Here is an 18,948-nt window from a genome sequence, read left to right as displayed (position 1 = left end):
GGAGGGGGACCTGGGGAGAATGGCGTGACCCTCCCACGTGCTACGTCCCCCTGGTGAAACTCCTCACTGTCAGGTGAAAAAAAGAGGCTGGTGACTCCACATGTGTGGGAGGAGGCATGTGGTAGTCTGCAGCCCTCCCGGATCAGCAGAGGGGGTGGAGCAGAGACCGGGACGGCGTGGGAGAGTGGGGTAATTCACCAAGTACAATGGGGGGGGAGGGCTCCCCAAAAAAAAACTGGTTTTATCCAGCCAGGAAAACTGCCCAGAGGTCAGGTAGGTCACATGAAGCCTGTGCCTCCTCTGGAACAAAGTTGAAGACGTGAACGTGAAGAAGATTGAATTCTCATGGCTAACGGGAGTCGTGTTGACGCACTGGGGAGATGAAGGCTATGGTGTTTAACAGTGGACCTGACTCAGGACTGAAAGGGAGATTCATGAGACAATGCTAAGTTCACCAGGGGAGGGAAGGCATGAAATGCTGAGGAGGATGTGGAAACGGTTTTGGGACCCATCCCGCCATTATCTTGACCGCTCATCCTGCTCTCGGGGTCGCGGGGATGCCGGAGCCTGTCCCAGCAGTCACTGGGCGGCAGGCGGGGAGACAGGCTGCTAGGCCACCACAGGGCCCGTTAACCCTGAAATGAACCCAATCGATGATCATACTTCAGCGAATTCGGGGGACAACGTAACCACAGGAAGTGCCGCGGCCGGGAGGCGAACCCGTACCGCCCGCACCGCAGGAGGCATCGCTAACCGCTCGACTACAGGGTCCGACCCGCCAGCCAGCGGCCAGCGTGTCTTCTTATCCATCCACGTTACAGTACTGCTTGGTGGTCAACAGATATTTTTTCTCTTGGATCGCCACCTTGTCATGGTAGAAAAGCATGCGTGTACTAATGATCCAGGAGCTATGGCGTCCGGAGCTCGGCTCCTGGTAGGGTCACCCAAGGGGGAGGTTCCAGAAGAAGCACGATCCAACAAAGACCTCAACGGCGAAACTGGTTGAAGACAATGCCAGTGAAGGCGGATGAAGGCTGCAACAGGGGGTGGTCCCCAGTAGTCTTGGGTCTCCATGCCATTGGACTCTGGTCCCCCCCCTGCCAAGGCCCGTGATACGTCATCAAGATGGCGCGGATGGTCGCCTCGGTTCTGCGATCTCTTCTGATTGTGTTTATTTGTTTAGTTTCCAGCGCCCAGTCACTGATCACATACAGCAGGGAAGAACTTTGACGCCTCCAACTGTCCACTGGACAACCCGACCAGACTTCCTCCGACTTTACTACACATTTTAACAGAAGTCTTGCCGAGGTCTTGATCACTACAGCCCCGTGCGGACTACGCCGAAGACGCCGAAGGGGTAAGCGAGCCGGAGTGGTCGTTAAACTGCCACAATGGGGATTTAAAAGCGCGCTCAGAACCAGAACCAGAACACTTTATTCATCCCCGAGGGAAAACTGGGTCCTATTAGACACTCACGCTCTAGTAAAGAAAAAAAACTGACAAGATACAAGAGGACAAGGAAATAGAAACAAGAACAACAGAAACAACTAGAAATACAAGATAAAATAATAAATAGAAATAAGAACAAATTATATAAACATAATACCCTATCTATACTGCACGCCCGCAGCACAACACAAACAGCACAAACAAAACCCCACGGGGTAAAACAAGGCGAAGGGCCAGTCCAATGACCATTAACTCTGTCGTGTCGTAGTGGGGGGGGGGGGGTACCAGGACCCAGAAGGGAGGGGGGCCCTCGGTAAGCCTGTAATTAAAAGTTGTTTTGGTTTGCACATTTTTATTTCTAGCTAATTAGTGTCATAACTTCAGTTAAAATTTGCTCAATACATCGGTTGAGGGACTTAAAATAGTGGAGGCTCTCTGAGGCCCCTCTCATCCCTTACATAAGGTGCAAAAGGGTTTACTTCACCCCTCACGAGCTTCTCTCAATGCAGTTCATCTTGTCCTGTCGCGGGTGACTGCTGATACCACAAGAACAAGCGCAGACTCATGTCTTTCCCAAAAGGCAAAATCTGGGTTCCAGAAAAGAAAAGAAAGAAATGAAAGCGAGAGAAGGCAAAATGAGGGAAAACAACTGCCGAGTAATTTCTTCCAGAAGAACGATGAGCTAGGAGCTTTTAAAAGAAAGGTGGCTAGCTAACTCCTATTACCACAGCAGAGCTAGGTCGCAGCTAGCTAGCTAACTAACTCTCCTATTACCTGAACACAGTAGGAGTTAGCTAGCTAGCTAGCTAGCTAGCTAGTACTGGAACACACGGAGTATCATACATCTGTCAACTTCATAGCAACAATGATGTGAAAGTGATGCATGAGAGACAGAAGTGGAAAAGGGCCCACAGAGGCTGCTTATGTATAGGGCCCAGAATTTGGTGTTACACCCCTGGTCTGACACTCTGAGGGAGCAGTTGTAAAGTCTGATGGCCGCCACGGGCAGGAGTGACCTCCTGTGGCGCTGTTTCTGTACTGTACTGAGTCTATCACTAACAGTACTGCTGTGCCCGACCAGCGCGTCATGGGTGGGGTGGGAGACATTGTCCATGATGGCGCATAACTTCAACAGCGTCCGCCGCCAGAGTCCAGCTCCACCTCCACAACGTCAGTGTACATTTACTGTACCTATTTCGGCATCTCGGGGAGACCCTGGGAATGGGAGAGCGGCTTGCCCTGGGAGAGCTTCTGTCTGTGTGTGTGCGAGTGGATTTGTGTAGTTTGTTTTATGGATTGGATTTTCTGTATATTTCTGTTAAGGACTCCCTTCAAAACGAGGCGGTTCATCGCAAGGGGTTTATAAGAATAATGGATTACACACCCAAAGCGGTTCACATTGAAGGGGGTAACTCATCTCAACCACCACCAATGTGTAGCACCACCTGGGTGGTGCACGGCAGCCATTTTGCGCCAGAACGCTTACCACACATCAGCTTGGGGTGGAGAGGGAGGAACCATTGAGCCAGTTACATGGGGGGTGATGAGGCGGCCAGATGGAGAGAGCCAGGTTGGGAATGATGCCAGGACACCGGGGACCCCCTAGTCTTTGTGATAAGTGCCATGGGGTCTTTAATGACCACAGTGAGTCAGGACCTCGGTTTAATGTCTCACCCGAAGGACAGCACCTCCTACAGCACAGAATCCCCGTCACTGCACTGGGGCATTGAGATTCTTCTTTTTTTTAAAATTGGGATCAGAGGGAAGACTGCCCCCTACTGGCCCACAAACACTCCTTGCAGCAGCAACTCGATATTCCCGGGAGGTCTTCCATCCAAGCACTAGCCAAGCCCACACCTGCGTAGCTTCTCTCTTGTAGCAGACCCAGGGTACCTGTTGGTATGGCTGCCTTCATCGTCGAAAATGCAGGCCGTTTACTATTTAGTGACCCTACGCTCCACACTTAGTATAAGGAAGTGAGGTACACTTAACCGCCGGCAGGGGGTGATCTTGCATCGTCGGCGTGTTGCGTTTCTTTCTACGGCGTTGCCGTAGTCTGAGTCTTTTGTCCCTCCGTGGCTACCGTTGAGCCACTCCCGGTCCTGTACCGGGTAAGCGCCCGCATAAAAGGGTCGGTTAGAGCAGTGGTTCTCAACCTTTTTGGGGTCCTGGACCCCCTGCGTATTTTTGATCTACCCTGAGGACCCCTCCACCTGATCTTGGGGGAGGGGGGTTGCAATTTGATAGAAACAGTAGAAACTGCATTTTAAATTGCATTATAGCATTTATTCACTCTTTGGGGCAAAAATAAGAGCTTTCAGTTGTAACTTAGATATAGTTAACAAAACAGAATTCTTATGCAGTAACTTTCAGATATATGTAACAAAACAGAATATGTATTCAGTAACTTTCAGATATATGTAACAACACAGAATATGTATTCAGTAACTTTCAGATATATGTAACAAAACAGAATATGTATTCAGTAACTTTCAGATATATGTAACAACACAGAATATGTATTCAGTAACTTTCAGATATATGTAACAAAACAGAATATGTATTCAGTAACTTTCAGATATATGTAACAAAACAGAATATGTATTCAGTAACTTTCAGATATATGTAACAACACAGAATATGTATTCAGTAACTTTCAGATATATGTAACAAAACAGAATATGTATTCAGTAACTTTCAGATATATGTAACAACACAGAATATGTATTAAGTAACTTTCAGATATATGTAACAAAACAGAATATGTATTAAGTAACTTTCAGATATATGTAACAAAACAGAATATGTATTCAGTAACTTTCAGATATATGTAACAAAACAGAATATGTATTCAGTAACTTTCAGATATATGTAACAAAACAGAATATGTATTCAGTAACTTTCAGATATATGTAACAACAGAATATGTATTCAGTAACTTTTAACAATGCAAACGGGAGCGAGATCTCTTATTAAAATACAATAGATTACACTTGTGAAACAGATGTAATTAGAGAAAAAAGTCCTGTTACCCTTTATAGCTCAGGTAGATAAAGGTCTCAGTCACATTTGAGTAAAATAATCCTATTTCTATAAATGTCATAGGATCTTTTTTTTAAAGATATTTCATTTTCACGGACCCCTTGCAATTACACCACGGACCACTAGGGGTCCGCGGACCCCCGGTTGAGAACCACTGGGTTAGACCATGTCAGAGGCCGTCACTGTGCTGCTCCATATGAGGCGGCGGTTATACATGGTTTTATGTAACGTGTTACTTTATCGTGCGGTTGAGCTAGCTAAACAATGTATTGGTTAACATGATGAAACGTTAGCAGGCTAAGTAGGCTAGCTATTGCTTTGTTGGTTAATGTGGGTATTTCTTCAGGTAGAGTGAGCATTTCTTTGAATGTTTTATTTATGTTTGTGGTCTCGGGAACTTACCACTTCTGGTTTGTGTTACAAGCTGCCTGTATGCTGCGAGTGGCGCGGTTCCTGTGCGAGGAAGCTGGTAAATGCAGCAAACCTGCTCTGCCTCCACCGCCATCAGGCCTCCCGTCTCCCGTATGTACACCTGTCTTCTCCCTCCGGCGCCCCGGAGTCAGTATACATTTATTTAAAATAACACAATGCAGAGATGGCACAGTGGCGCAGTGGTTAGTGCGGTTGCCTCACAGCAAGAAGGTCCTGGGTTCGAGCCTCTGGGTAGTCCAATCTTGGGGTCGTACTAAATTGTCCCTAGGTGTGTGTGTGTGTGTGTGTGTGTGTGTCTCCTGGCCGCCTGTCCAGGGTGTCCCCCCCCCCCCCTGCTGCCCAATGACTGCTGGGATAGGCTGCAGCATCCCTGAGAGCAGGATAAGGTTCGGATAATGGATGGACAGAATGCATAGACTGTTCAAGGGGTGTTTGGGCTGACAGACAGAAGAACAGGGTTACACTTAGTATTTTTGGCTATGTCGTATGCATACACATACCTTTCATATACACACCCCAATTCCAGTGAAGTTGGGACGTTGTGTAAAATGTGAATAAAAGCAGAATACAATGATTTGCAAATCCTTTTCCACCTATATTCAACTGAATACACTACAAAGACAAGATATTTAATGTTCAAACTGATAAACTTTGTTTTTTTTTACAAATATTCACTCATTTTGAATTTGATGCCTGCACCATGTTCCAAAGAAGCTGGGACAGGGGCAACAAAAGACTGGGAAAGTTGAGGAATGCTCAAAAAACACCTGTCTGGAACATTCCACAGGGGAACAGGTTAACTGGAAACAGGTGAGTGTCATGATTGGGTATAAAAGGAGCATCCCTGAAAGGCTCAGTCCTTCACAAGCAAGGATGGGGCGAGGTTCACCACTTTGTGAACAACTGCGTGAACAAGTAGTCCAACAGTTTAAGAACAACGTTTCTCAACGTACAACTACAAGGACTTTAGGGATTTCCTCATCTCCAGTCCATAATATCATCACAAGATTCAGAGAATCCCGAGAAATCTCTGCACGTAAGCGGCAAGGCCCAAAACCAACATTGAATGCCCGTGACCTTCGACCCCTCAGGCGGCACTGCATTAAAAACCCACATCATTGTGTAAAGGATATGACCACGTGGGCTCAGGAACACTTGGGAAAACCATCGTCAGTTAACACAGTGTGTCGCTACATCTACAAGTGCAAGTTAAAACTCTACCATGCAAAGCCAAAGCCAGATATCAACACCACCCAGAAACACCGCCCGCCGGCTTCTCTGGCCCGACCTCATCTGAGATGGACTGACGCCAAGTGGACAAGTGTGCTGTGGTCTGACGAGTCCACATTTCACATTGTTTTTGGAAATCATGGACGTGGTGTCCTCCGGGCTAAAGAGGAAAAGGACCATCCAGATTGTTCTCAGCCCAGAGTCCAAAAGCCAGCATCTGTGATGGTATGGGGGGTGTTAGTGCCCATGGCATCATGGGTAACTTGCACATCTGTGAAGGACCATTAATGCTGAAAGGTACATACAGGTTTTGGAGCAACATATGCTGCCATCCAAGCGACGTCTTTTTCAGGGACGTCCCTGCTTATTTCAGCAAGACAATGCCAAGCCACATTCTGCAGGTGGTCCACCAGCGGGGCTTCGTAGTAAAAGAGTGCGGGTACTGGACTGGCCTGCCTGCAGTCCAGACCTGTCTCCCATTGAACATGTGTGGTGCATTATGAAGCGCAAAATACCACAACGGAGACCCCGGACTGTTGAGCAACTGAAGTCGAACATCAGCAAGAATGGGAAAGAATTCCACCTACAAAGCTTCAACAAGCAGTGTCCTCAGTTCCCAAACGCTTATTGAGTGTTGTTAAAAGGAAAGGTGATGTGGTGAACAGTGGTGAACATGCCCCTGTCCCAGCTTCTTTGGGACGTGTTGCAGGCATCACATTCAACATGAGGGAATATTTGCAAAAAAACAATTAAGTTTATCAGTTTGAACATTAAACATCTTGTCTTTGTAGTGTATTCAATTGAATATAGGTGGAAAAGGATTGGCGAATCATTGTATTCTGTTTTGATTTGTTTTATACAACGTCCCAACTTCATTGGAATTGGGGTTTGTACCAAATGTGCTTGGTTACTGCATACTAACATTTGCATACCATTAACATGAACAGTTTGAACACAGCTAAGGATTTCCTGATGAACTTCCTGGGTTATCAGCAACTTCCTGTCCAGCCTCGTGGAAGTGGATTTCAATGGCTGTTTGGTTTGTGGAGTTTTGCAAATGGAGTCAACCAACGGAGGCTTTGATGTAGCTAGATAGACTTTATTCTCTGGACACTACACAGACTCTTACAATATAAGATATTCACAAAAAGGAAAACATTCACTAACAACATCTCATTACAAGCTACAGACTATCAGTTTGTCATGTTAACATTGATGGAGATGATTTTAATGCATTAGATCACTTTTGTGCTATCAGGAGAAGAAGAAAAATCAACACTTGATACACAGCAGAGGAACAGGAGACTTGAACGTCAGCATCTGAGATAAAATGAAAGAACAGCATCACTGAAAGCTCTTTGGTTGGATTTCTACACTGTAACACTGATGTGGAGGAGTTTGTTTTCTTTGTTTGAACGGGGAGAAAAGAAAAATCCTGTTAGTGTATCAACACAAGTCTGATCCCTAAAAGGCCTGATAACATGGATCCAAACACAGTTACAAACTCAGCATGCCATCTGAAAAGAGCCCTCTGTAGAACTGTTCTGAACTGGTTTAACCACGAACAGGCTGGCGGAGGATCAAACATTCACTAATCGTTACGCTTGCAAGAGAAACACTGGAAATTAGTTTTCTATTTTCTGAGTGAAGAGCATCTGAGATGTGAGTCTGCAGCGCACATATATTACAGTACTGTAGAATTAGTGTTGTGTAATTACAATCCTGTGTTGAGCTTTCTAACCCACCATCTACAACGGAGCTTTAAGTCCAGACTCGGTCCAAAAAAGAGTAATAAATCCGGTCCAGAGAAAAAGACACACTTCTGTCTACCTGCCGTTGGCTCCTGCCAATGATAGGATAACTATTGAGAATGTTTGTAAGTTACTTGATTTAATCTGCTAATCGCTGATTCTTGACTTCTAAGTTTCTTTAGATAAAAGCATGTGCTGAATGAGAAACTCATTCATTCATCTTCAGCTGCTTCTCTGGCGTGGGGTTGCAGTGGCAGTAGGTCTCTCTAGACGTCCCTGTCCCCAGCAACGGCCTCCAGCTCCTCCTGGGGGATTTTAAGGCGTTCCCAGGCCAGATTGGCCACTTAGTCCCTCCAGTGAATTCTGGGTCTACCCGGGGGTCTCCTCCCAGTTGGCCGTGCCCGGAAAACCTCCTAAGAAAGGCGCCCAGGAGGCATCCTGATCAGATGCCCCAACCACCTCAACTGGCCCCCTTTGACGTGAAGGAGCAGCGGCTCTACTCCGAGCTCCCTCCGGATGTCTGAGCTCCTCACCCTATCTCTAAGGCTGAGCCCAGACACCCTACAGAGGAAACGTTCTCATTCAGGAAACTGAATTGATACACAACAGAGGGACAGGAGACTTGAACGTCAACGTGAATGAGAAACTAAAATATAAATGGAATCACTAATCTAAATTCTCTGTGTACAGCAGGAACAGCTCTTCTGCCCTCACTGTGCCACAAAAAAACAAGACATTTGATTGACGGTGGATTTGACTGGTTTTAATTCTATTAAATTTAGATCTGTGATGGATGATGCCTGTGATGGCCTGATGGCTTGTCCAGGGTGTCTTCCCGCCTGCTGGGGTAGGCGCCAGCATCCCTGCGACCCTGAGAGCAGGATAAGCGGTTTGGATAATGGATGGATGGATGAATCTATGACGCTAAAGAGCACATCTTAGGTCCCAGACACACCAAATCGACCAGTGGTGACGAAGGCCGACTGTTGCGTCACCTCACATCACCTGCCATCTGGGCCAAAAAGTAGCACTTGAACACACTGCAAAGACTACAGCTGACGGCCCTGATTCGCTAGCTTAGCACTGATTCGCTAAGCTGAACAGCCAGTCAGAGTGATCTCTCTCATCGACGGTCTCCGCCGATTCAACATGCTGAATTGGCCGAAAAGCTGCCAACAGGGGTCCGACTTGTGCCGACGGTGTGGGACACAACGGAAAAACTAGGGTCACAGATGCTCACCGACGGCCCGACATTAGCCTGGTGGTGTCAGGGCCCTTAAACAGCCTGGTCAATGGGCGGGACCAAAGTTATTTTGTATGTGATTGGATCAGCAGCCTCTAATCAGTCAGAGCCGCAAACCCCATGACATAGAACCAGTGTACCACATTTCCAAACACGCTGGTCTGCTGGTAAACACCGCTACCACTAGCCGGTCAGTCCATGTAGCTATTTATTATGTCTGTACGTGGTTCTTGTTGTCTTCGTAGATATCTTTGATAAAACTGATCGACTCTGTGCATAACTGTAGTCCACTGATATCCGGTTTCTACTGCAGCAGTCATACCAGTTTCCTGTTTGTTGGCATGTGCTATTGACAATGGCATATTTTTGGCGATGCCTCCAATGTTTACCATCGATAAATGTCAACGACATGCACAAAATTGTCGACAAACTTTCACCTGCACCTACCAGCAAACATGTGAAAAGTTTCAAGTTTTACATATCAAGTTACGTCCACAATTATGAGGATGAGGATACTCTAGGAGAGGAGGCAGCCTGGATCAGAGAGCAGGAGCAGATCTTGGCTGGAGAAGGCTGCTGCCGGGGCCTCAGTTCTACATTGCACATGCTGAGTAAGCATGAAGCCTTCAGGGATGAGATGGCAGCCCAGTACTGCCCTCTGGGTCACAGCATTGCTGCTGGAGAAGCTTTGGTGCAGGGGGGACACTATGGAGCTCGAGAGGTCACTGAGAGGATCCAAGACATCCGTGCACAGTGGGCACATCTCGAACAGACATCTCCCGCTGTTTGCGAGCTAGAGTTTGGGTGGAAAATTCCTCATGGCCCGCCTCCTGACTGGCCACCCTCATCCTCTTAATTATGGACGTAACTTGATATTGTAACGTGCACAAATAAGTAGACACGTTAGCCCTTGGCTAAACGGGTCGGACCCTTTAGTCGACTGGTTAACGTTGTCGCCCGCGGTGCAGGAGATACGGTTTCGCATCCTGGCTGTGGCGGTTCCTGACTGCCCCTCCTTATTCGCTGCATTGGTGTCAGAAGTGGGATGGTGAGATCGTGAAAGACCGTGAGGCCATCGCAAGCGTTTCCCAGAGGAGGGGGGTAGTGTAACGTGCACGAATAAGTAGACAACGTTAACCAGTCGACTAAAGGGTCCGACCCGTTAGCCAACGTGTCTACTTATTCATGCACGTTACACTATGTACAACTTGAAACTTTTCACCCGTCTGCTGGCAGGTGCAGGTGAAAGTGTGTGGACAGTTGTGTGCATGTCGTTGACATTTATCCATGGTAAATCCTGCAGGCATCGTGAAAAATATGCCATTGTCAATAGCACACGCCAACAAACAGGAAACTGGTATGACCGCTCCAGTAGAAACCGGAAGTTAGTTGACTGGAGTTATGCACAGAGCCGATTCTTTTGCAGCATTGATGCTAACCTCTCCTAGCACAGACATCTAAATCACCAATCATAAAAAATAAATAAATAAATGAACTACCACTCATAGTTCTCTGGTCTGGCTTCCATCTGTCAAAAGAATCTATTCTCAATAGAACTTTTCCAGACTAACACGTAGCAATAAAACTGAGCTAGTGAGATTTAGCCTGGCTTTGTGAGGCTTGAATCTGATGATCCTCAGCAGAAATAAGCCCTCTGGTTCCTCAAAGCTCAGTCGTAGGTCCGCTCCTAACTATATTTTATGTTACCTCGTATCAAAATTGTCAACAAGCCAGTTCTCTTTCTACTGTACAGCAACAATACCAGACAATGCCAAAACCTGACACCCAGAGACTCAAAGAGCCCATTCCCTTCAAAGACTTGCTAACATTGAGTGTTGGATGTCTGCGTGTTACTACAACTTTTAAAGACAAACGCTAAATGGTTTTATCGGGCCCCTAAATGTCATTTATCTGATTCTGCTGAATGGACTTGTATTGAGTTCCTTTGGGAGTTTGGCTTATTGAGTTCTGACGGTTTAGCAGGCAGACCAGTTCCATTTCAGTTAAAAACAAAGGCACGACAACTCCCAAGTAAAGGCACACATTACTTTGGCTTCAGATTGTCTGTTGTCGATGGCGAAGAGCCACTCTGAAATTGAGTCTTGAGTGATGATGACAACATGTTCAGAGGTTAAAACTCAAGTCTAACCTCAGTTTAAGTATTTTTCTTGCTTGTATTTGAGTCAAAGAAAGTTCAGTTAGTTCATCTGGATTATTTAGCATGCATAAAGACTTGTATTTAAGTATGACGTTTCCACGTTAAATTAAAATGGGTTAACATCTAGATGGCATCTTAACGACACGGTCATGAAAAATCTGATTGCTCAAAAATCAGTGATTTTCAAGCAATAGTGGTATGAACAATATGAATTCTGTTTTAGAAAGAACTGATGTGATTGTGGTAGGCTCCAGCATCCCCGCAACCCTGAGTGCAGGATCAGCGGGTGGATAATGGATGGATGGATGGAGACAGTTTCATGGGATGTAATTGAATAGTAGCATGACACTAAAGTCTTCTCATTGGAAGCTTGTTCAACCTTTAGCTTGAAATCCTGATTGAGTGCAAAACATTACGATGCAGCTAAAACAGACAGCGATGAAGCACAACTTACTAGAATGCGACATAATGCAAAATAATTCCATAAGTAATAACTATCAAGCCGAAATCATACTTTGTGATTGGATGTGCTGCTTTGTGTGGCTGTGATTCCTCACTCTGTCACCCAATCCCGTCCAGCAGTCCTAGTCTAAACCAGCTCAGGTGTGCAACAGGTGAGACGTTCTGTATCTGTTTTCATCAGCAGGGAGTGAAACCTGACCCCAGGACAACCTTTCAGACAGTCATCAAGGTCATTGTCATCGCAGCCGCTGAGGCTTAGTCACCCAGGTTACTAGAGGACTGGTTGAAGCCATGTGACCAGTGCTTTGTTAACTGACGCCAATTTTAAAGTTAGCATAATGAGAACTACAGATCTCAGCTTTTCATCTAAACTTGGCACTATACTAGTGCCTTCAGTGGCCATATCAACACATCTACTTGGTGTTCTAGTTTGCCTTGCAAAGTTTTACTGTCTGCTGACAAGAACTGATGCCTTTGCAATGCTAACGGTTATAAAAAAAAGAAGACTTGCAGCAAGGATAGCTGGTTAGCTGTAGCCTGCTGTAATGCTAACAGGTAAGAACAGAGACCGGTGGCGTGGTAAGCCAGTTAGCTGGACACTGCTGGTAAAAGGATGGACAGAGGTCATGTGAGGGTCAAGGTGAGGTTGGCGACCCCCCCTCGGTCAGGGTCTTAAAGTGGACAGACAGCGCCTCCTCCTCTGGGTTGGGCGGACGTCTGTACTCATCTCTGGTAACCACGTAACCCACCAGCACCCCGAAACACAGCAGCAGAACCCCCAGCATGTTGGCTAGTACCCCCTCCGGGTCAAACTTGGAATAGGTCGGCCTGAGGGAAGGAGGAGAGTTAAAACTAGGACAGAAAGACTACCTGTCCATCCATGTCTCTACCTTTCTTTCTGTCTTCTCTCTATCCATGGCTCCATCTATTGATTGTTTACAAAAGTAAATATTCATCTTTCCTCTCTCTCTGTCTCTGTCTCTCTCTCTGTCTGTCTGTCTCTCTCTCTGTCTGTCTGTCTGTCTGTCTGTCTGTCTCTGTCTCTCTGTCTGTCTCTCTGTCTGTCTGTCTGTCTCTCTCTCTGTCTGTCTGTCTGTCTCTCTGTCTCTGTCTCTCTCTCTGTCTGTCTGTCTCTCTCTCTGTCTGTCTCTCTGTCTGTCTGTCTGTCTCTGTCTCTCTGTCTGTCTCTCTCTGTCTGTCTGTCTCTCTCTCTCTCTGTCTCTTTGTCTGTCTGTCTCTCTCGTGTCTGTCTCTGTCTCTCTGTCTGTCTGTCTCTGTCTCTCTGTCTGTCTGTCTCTCTCTGTCTGTCTCTCTCGTGTCTGTCTGTCTCTCTCGTGTCTGTCTCTGTCTCTCTGTCTGTCTGTCTCTCTCGTGTCTGTCTCTGTCTCTCTCGTGTCTGTCTCTCTCATGTCTGTCTCTCTGTCTGTCTCTCTGTCTGTCTGTCTGTCTGTCTGTCTGTCTGTCTGTCTCTGTCTCTCTGTCTGTCTGTCTCTCGCTCTCTCTCATTCTTACATAATAGTGAAGAGGAGTTTCTCGGTGATTCCCAGCAGAGCCGTACCAACAGCCATGACCAACAGAACCAACCCGAAAAACACGTGCAGGGGCAGGTACCAGGCCCGTAACCATGACAACATCCCCGGTAACAGAAAGAACAACAGCCCCATCACCCACTGACAGAGAACCAGAGAGAGAAAGAGATGTGGGGTTAGTAATTTTGTTTTGTTGGACAGCAGCTCTAATGTGTGTGTGTGTGTGTGTGTGTGTGTGTGTGTGTGTGTGTGTGTGTGTGTGTGTGTGTGTGTGTACACGTGTGTGTAGATGTGTGTGTACCTGTACACAGAAGAAGATGAGGGTAGCCATGCCACACCAGCTGTGCAGCGAGTACATGTCTGGGATCTTAAATGTCTTGTGGTACTCAAATACTGCTACTATACCTACACACACAGACACACACACACACACACACAGACACACACACACACACGCACAATTGTTGAGTAAAACATATTGTGAAGCATCTGTAGTCTGCAGAATTAAAGGAAGTAAATAAAATAATTAAATAATTCTGCTTTCTTGGAGCATAGTATGACTAGTAAATATAATCAGTATAATAACCTGTAAATCTGACTAGAACATATCATGTGACTAGTAGGTGTTACTGAGTGGTACTGATTAAAGCAAATTAAGGGCAGCGAGGATTCTCTCTCTCTCTCTCTCTCTCTCTCCCTGTGTCTGTGTGTGTCTCTGTCTCTGTCTCTCTCTGTCTCTCTCTCTCTCTGTCTCTCTCTCTCTCTCCCTGTGTCTGTGTGTGTCTCTGTCTCTGTCTCTCTCTCTCTCTGTCTCTGTCTCTCTCTGTCTCTCTCTCTCTCTGTCTCTCTCTCTCTCTGTCTCTCTCTCTCTCTGTCTCTGTCTCTCTCTGTCTCTCTCTCTCTCTGTCTCTCTCTCTCTCTGTCTCTCTCTCTCTCTCTGTGTCTGTGTGTGTCTCTGTCTCTCTCTCTCTCTGTCTCTCTGTCTCTCTCCCTGTGTCTGTGTCTGTGTCTGTGTCTGTGTCTCTCTCTCTCTCTCTCTGTCTCTCTGTCTCTCTCTCCCTGTGTCTGTGTGTGTCTCTGTCTCTCTCTCTCTCTCTCCCTGTGTCTGTGTGTCTCTCTCTCTCTCTCTCTCTCTCTCTCTCTCTCTCTCTCTCTCTCTCTCTCTCTCTCTCTCTCTCTCTCTCTCCCTGTGTCTGTGTGTGTCTCTCTCTCTCTCTGTCTCTCTCTCTCTCTCTCCCTGTGTCTGTGTGTGTGTGTCTCTCTCTCTCTCTATCTCTGTCTCTCTCTCTCCCTGTGTCTGTGTGTGTCTCTGTCTCTGTCTCTCTCTCTCTCTCCCTGTGTCTGTGTGTGTGTGTGTCTCTCTCTCTCTCTCTCTCTCTGTCTCTCTGTCTCTCTCTCCCTGTGTCTGTGTGTGTCTCTGTCTGTCTCTCTCTCTCTCGCTCTCTCTCTCTCTCTCTCTCTCTCTCATATCAGAAATCAGCGGGGATGAGAAGCCTGTCATTTGTCAAGAGTGTCTGCATAGTGACGTTTGCTTTATCGTATAAAAAATACCAAGTTGACGTTAGTCAGATCGTAAACCCTCCCGGGAGAATTTGTGCTTAACTGGATTGTCAGATCTAAAACAGGATGTGGGAATTAACGACCTTCCCAGGTTATCGTCATCGCTGATCACAGGAAGAAGAGTTAATCCCACGAGAACCCTTTTTCCTTTTAGAGTGCAACGTTCTCACCCCACCATATAGTGGAGACCTTAGTGGTGTTTTCGAGGTTAAATACAGTTTTGATTTTTGTTTTACCAGTAAAATTAATATTGAACAACTGAAACCTCATTCCTTCTCCATCCCTCCCCCCCCCCTTTTTCTCCCCAATTGTACTTAGCCAATTACCCTATTTTCCGAGCCGTCCCGGTCGCTGCTCCACCCCCTCTGCTGATCCGGGGATGGCTGCAGACTACCACATGCCTCCTCTGTTGGCTAGAGTTTCTCATGGCCCGCTAGGCACCTGCGGCCCACATGTCTACACTAAAACACTGAAGAGAGAGGGTGCATGTGTCTGACGGCCCGTCAGCAGAGCACCACGCAGGTTGTTATTCACATCTCTGAACAGCAGATGTCAGCACTTAGGAGAAACTACACATCACACCTTTAAATATACAGCCCAAATGAACATTTAAATATTATTTGAATCTTTATGCTGCTTAGCAGACTAAATATTTACTTTGTGTTGTCTCATTCCAAATCAACGATTAGGTTTCTCTTGGTGGAACAACAAACGGTAGACAAATTTAAACCAGATTTTAGGTTAGCTTTCCCTGTAGACATTTTAAACCACAGATTCGTTTGTAAAATAAAATGAGATGTGACTATAGAGTCAGTCAGCTATTCTCTGCCCAAAGGTTTTTTCTGGGTACCTGTAGAGGAATTTAACACAAGGAGATAAAGACACATGAGTCTTTCAGCTACAGTAAAGATAACCCCTCAACCATGTTCTCATGTGAAGGGGAATCACTTGTTCACACGTGAAGAGGAATCAAGTTCTCATGTGAAGATGAATCACATGTTCTCATGTGAAGAGGAATCACATCTTCTCATGTGAAGATGAATCATATGTCTCATGTGAAGAGGAATCAAGTTCTCATGTGAAGATGAATCACATGTTCTCATGTCAAGATGAATCACATGTTCTCATGTGAAGAGGAATCACATGTTCTTATGGTAAGAGGAATCATATGTCCTTATGTGAAAAGGAATCACATGTTCTTATGTGACGAGCACTTATGTTCTTAAGTGAAGAGGTATCACATGTTCTAATGTGAAGAGGAATTACATGTTCTTATGTGAAGAGGAATCACATGTTCTCATGTGAAGATGGATGACATGTTCTCATGGGAAGAGGAATTGCATGTTCACATGTGAAGAGGAATCACATGTTGTCATGTGAAGAGGATTCACATGTTCTCATGTCAAGAGGAATCACATGTTATGTGAAGAGGAATCACATGTACTCGTGTGAAGAGGAATCACATGTTATCATTTGAAGAGGAATCACATGTTCTATGTGAAGAGGAATCACGTGTTCTCATGTGAAGATGGATCACTTTTTCTCATGTGAAGATGGATCACATGTTCTATGTGAAGAGGAATCACGTGTTCTCATGTGAAGCGGAATCACGTTCTGTGTGAAGAGGAATCACATGTTCTCATGTGAAGAGGAATCACGTGTTCTCATGTGAAGATGGATCACCTCTCATGTGAAGATGGATCACATGTTCTGTGTGAAGAGGAATCACATGTTCTCATGTGAAGATGGATCACATGTTCTGTGTGAAGAGGAATCACGTGTTCTCATATGAAGAGGAATCACATGTTCTCATGTGAAGAGGAATCACGTGTTCTCATATGAAGAGGAATCACATGTTCTCATGTGAAGAGGAATCACGTGTTCTCATATGAAGAGAAATCACATGTTCTCATGTGAAGAGGAATCACATGTTCTCATATGAAGATGAATCACATGTTCTCATGTCAAGAGGAATCACATGTTCACATGTGAAGAGGAATCACATGTATTCGTGTCAAGAGGAATCACATGTTCTCATTTGAAGAGGAATCACGTGTTCTAATGTGAAGAGGAATCACGTTTTCTCGTGTGAAGATGGATCACGTTCTCGTGTGAAGATGGATCACGTTCTCATGTGAAGATGGATAACTTTTTCTCATGTGAAGATGGATCACATGTTCTATGTGAAGAGGAATCACATGTTCTCATGTGAAGAGGAATCACATGTTCTCATGTGAAGATGAATCACATGTTCTATGTGAAGAGGAATCACTTGTTCACACGTGAAGAGGAATCAAGTTCTCATGTGAAGATGAATCACATGTTCTCATGTGAAGAGGAATCACATCTTCTCATGTGAAGATGAATCATATGTCTCATGTGAAGAGGAATCACATGTTCTCATGTCAAGATGAATCACATGTTCTCATGTGAAGAGGAATCACATGTTCTTATGGTAAGAGGAATCATATGTCCTTATGTGAAAAGGAATCACATGTTCTTATGTGACGAGCACTTATGTTCTTAAGTGAAGAGGTATCACATGTTCTCATGTGAAGAGGAATTACATGTTCTTGTGTGAAGAGGAATCACATGTTCTCATGTGAAGATGGATGACATGTTCTCGTGGGAAGAGGAATTGCATGTTCACATGTGAAGAGGAATCACATGTTGTCATGTGAAGAGGATTCACATGTTCTCATGTCAAGAGGAATCACATGTTATGTGAAGAGGAATCACATGTACTCGTGTCAAGATGAATCACATGTTATCATTTGAAGAGGAATCACATGTTCTATGTGAAGAGGAATCACGTGTTCTCATGTGAAGATGGATCACTTTTTCTCATGTGAAGATGGATCACATGTTCTATGTGAAGAGGAATCACGTGTTCTCATGTGAAGCGGAATCACGTTCTGTGTGAAGAGGAATCACATGTTCTCATGTGAAGAGGAATCACGTGTTCTCATGTGAAGATGGATCACCTTCTCATGTGAAGATGGATCACATGTTCTGTGTGAAGAGGAATCACATGTTCTCATGTGAAGAGGAATCACATGTTCTGTGTGAAGAGGAATTACGTGTTCTCATATGAAGAGGAATCACATGTTCTCATGTGAAGAGGAATCACGTGTTCTCATATGAAGAGAAATCACATGTTCTCATGTGAAGAGGAATCACATGTTCTCATATGAAGAGGAATCACATGTTCACATGTGAAGAGGAATCACATGTATTCGTGTCAAGAGGAATCACATGTTCTCATTTGAAGAGGAATCACGTGTTCTAATGTGAAGAGGAATCACATGTTCTCATGTGAAGAGGAATCACATGTTCTCATGTGAAGATGAATCACATGTTCTATGTGAAGAGGAATCACTTGTTCACACGTGAAGAGGAATCAAGTTCTCATGTGAAGATGAATCACATGTTCTCATGTGAAGAGGAATCACATCTTCTCATGTGAAGATGAATCATATGTCTCATGTGAAGAGGAATCACATGTTCTCATGTCAAGATGAATCACATGTTCTCATGTGAAGAGGAATCACATGTTCTTATGGTAAGAGGAATCATATGTCCTTATGTGAAAAGGAATCACATGTTCTTATGTGACGAGCACTTATGTTCTTAAGTGAAGAGGTATCACATGTTCTCATGTGAAGAGGAATTACATGTTCTTGTGTGAAGAGGAATCACATGTTCTCATGTGAAGATGGATGACATGTTCTCGTGGGAAGAGGAATTGCATGTTCACATGTGAAGAGGAATCACATGTTGTCATGTGAAGAGGATTCACATGTTCTCATGTCAAGAGGAATCACATGTTATGTGAAGAGGAATCACATGTACTCGTGTCAAGATGAATCACATGTTATCATTTGAAGAGGAATCACATGTTCTATGTGAAGAGGAATCACGTGTTCTCATGTGAAGATGGATCACTTTTTCTCATGTGAAGATGGATCACACGTTCTATGTGAAGAGGAATCACGTGTTCTCATGTGAAGCGGAATCACGTTCTGTGTGAAGAGGAATCACATGTTCTCATGTGAAGAGGAATCACGTGTTCTCATGTGAAGATGGATCACC

General features: G+C 45.1%; 1 protein-coding gene across 1 annotated transcript in view; it reads right to left on the bottom strand.

Moving 5' to 3' along the window:
* Nucleotides 1-11,525: 11,525 nt before the first annotated feature.
* Nucleotides 11,526-18,948, bottom strand: part of LOC130120043 (transmembrane ascorbate-dependent reductase CYB561) — a 22,009-nt gene continuing 14,586 nt past the window's right edge. The window contains exons 4-6 of the mRNA XM_056288657.1: nt 13,598-13,701; nt 13,280-13,437; nt 11,526-12,595 (exon numbers count right to left, since the gene is read on the bottom strand). Of these exons, the coding sequence (XP_056144632.1) occupies nt 12,403-12,595; nt 13,280-13,437; nt 13,598-13,701 (455 nt within the window). The 3' untranslated portion in view covers nt 11,526-12,402. The remainder of the gene's footprint in view (nt 12,596-13,279; nt 13,438-13,597; nt 13,702-18,948) is intronic.

Source organism: Lampris incognitus, chromosome 10, assembly GCF_029633865.1.
Source record: "Lampris incognitus isolate fLamInc1 chromosome 10, fLamInc1.hap2, whole genome shotgun sequence".
NCBI classification, from domain to species: Eukaryota; Metazoa; Chordata; class Actinopteri; order Lampriformes; family Lampridae; genus Lampris; species Lampris incognitus.
The sequence above is the reverse complement of the archived record's forward strand: the minus strand, read 5'-3'. Positions and strand labels throughout refer to the sequence as shown.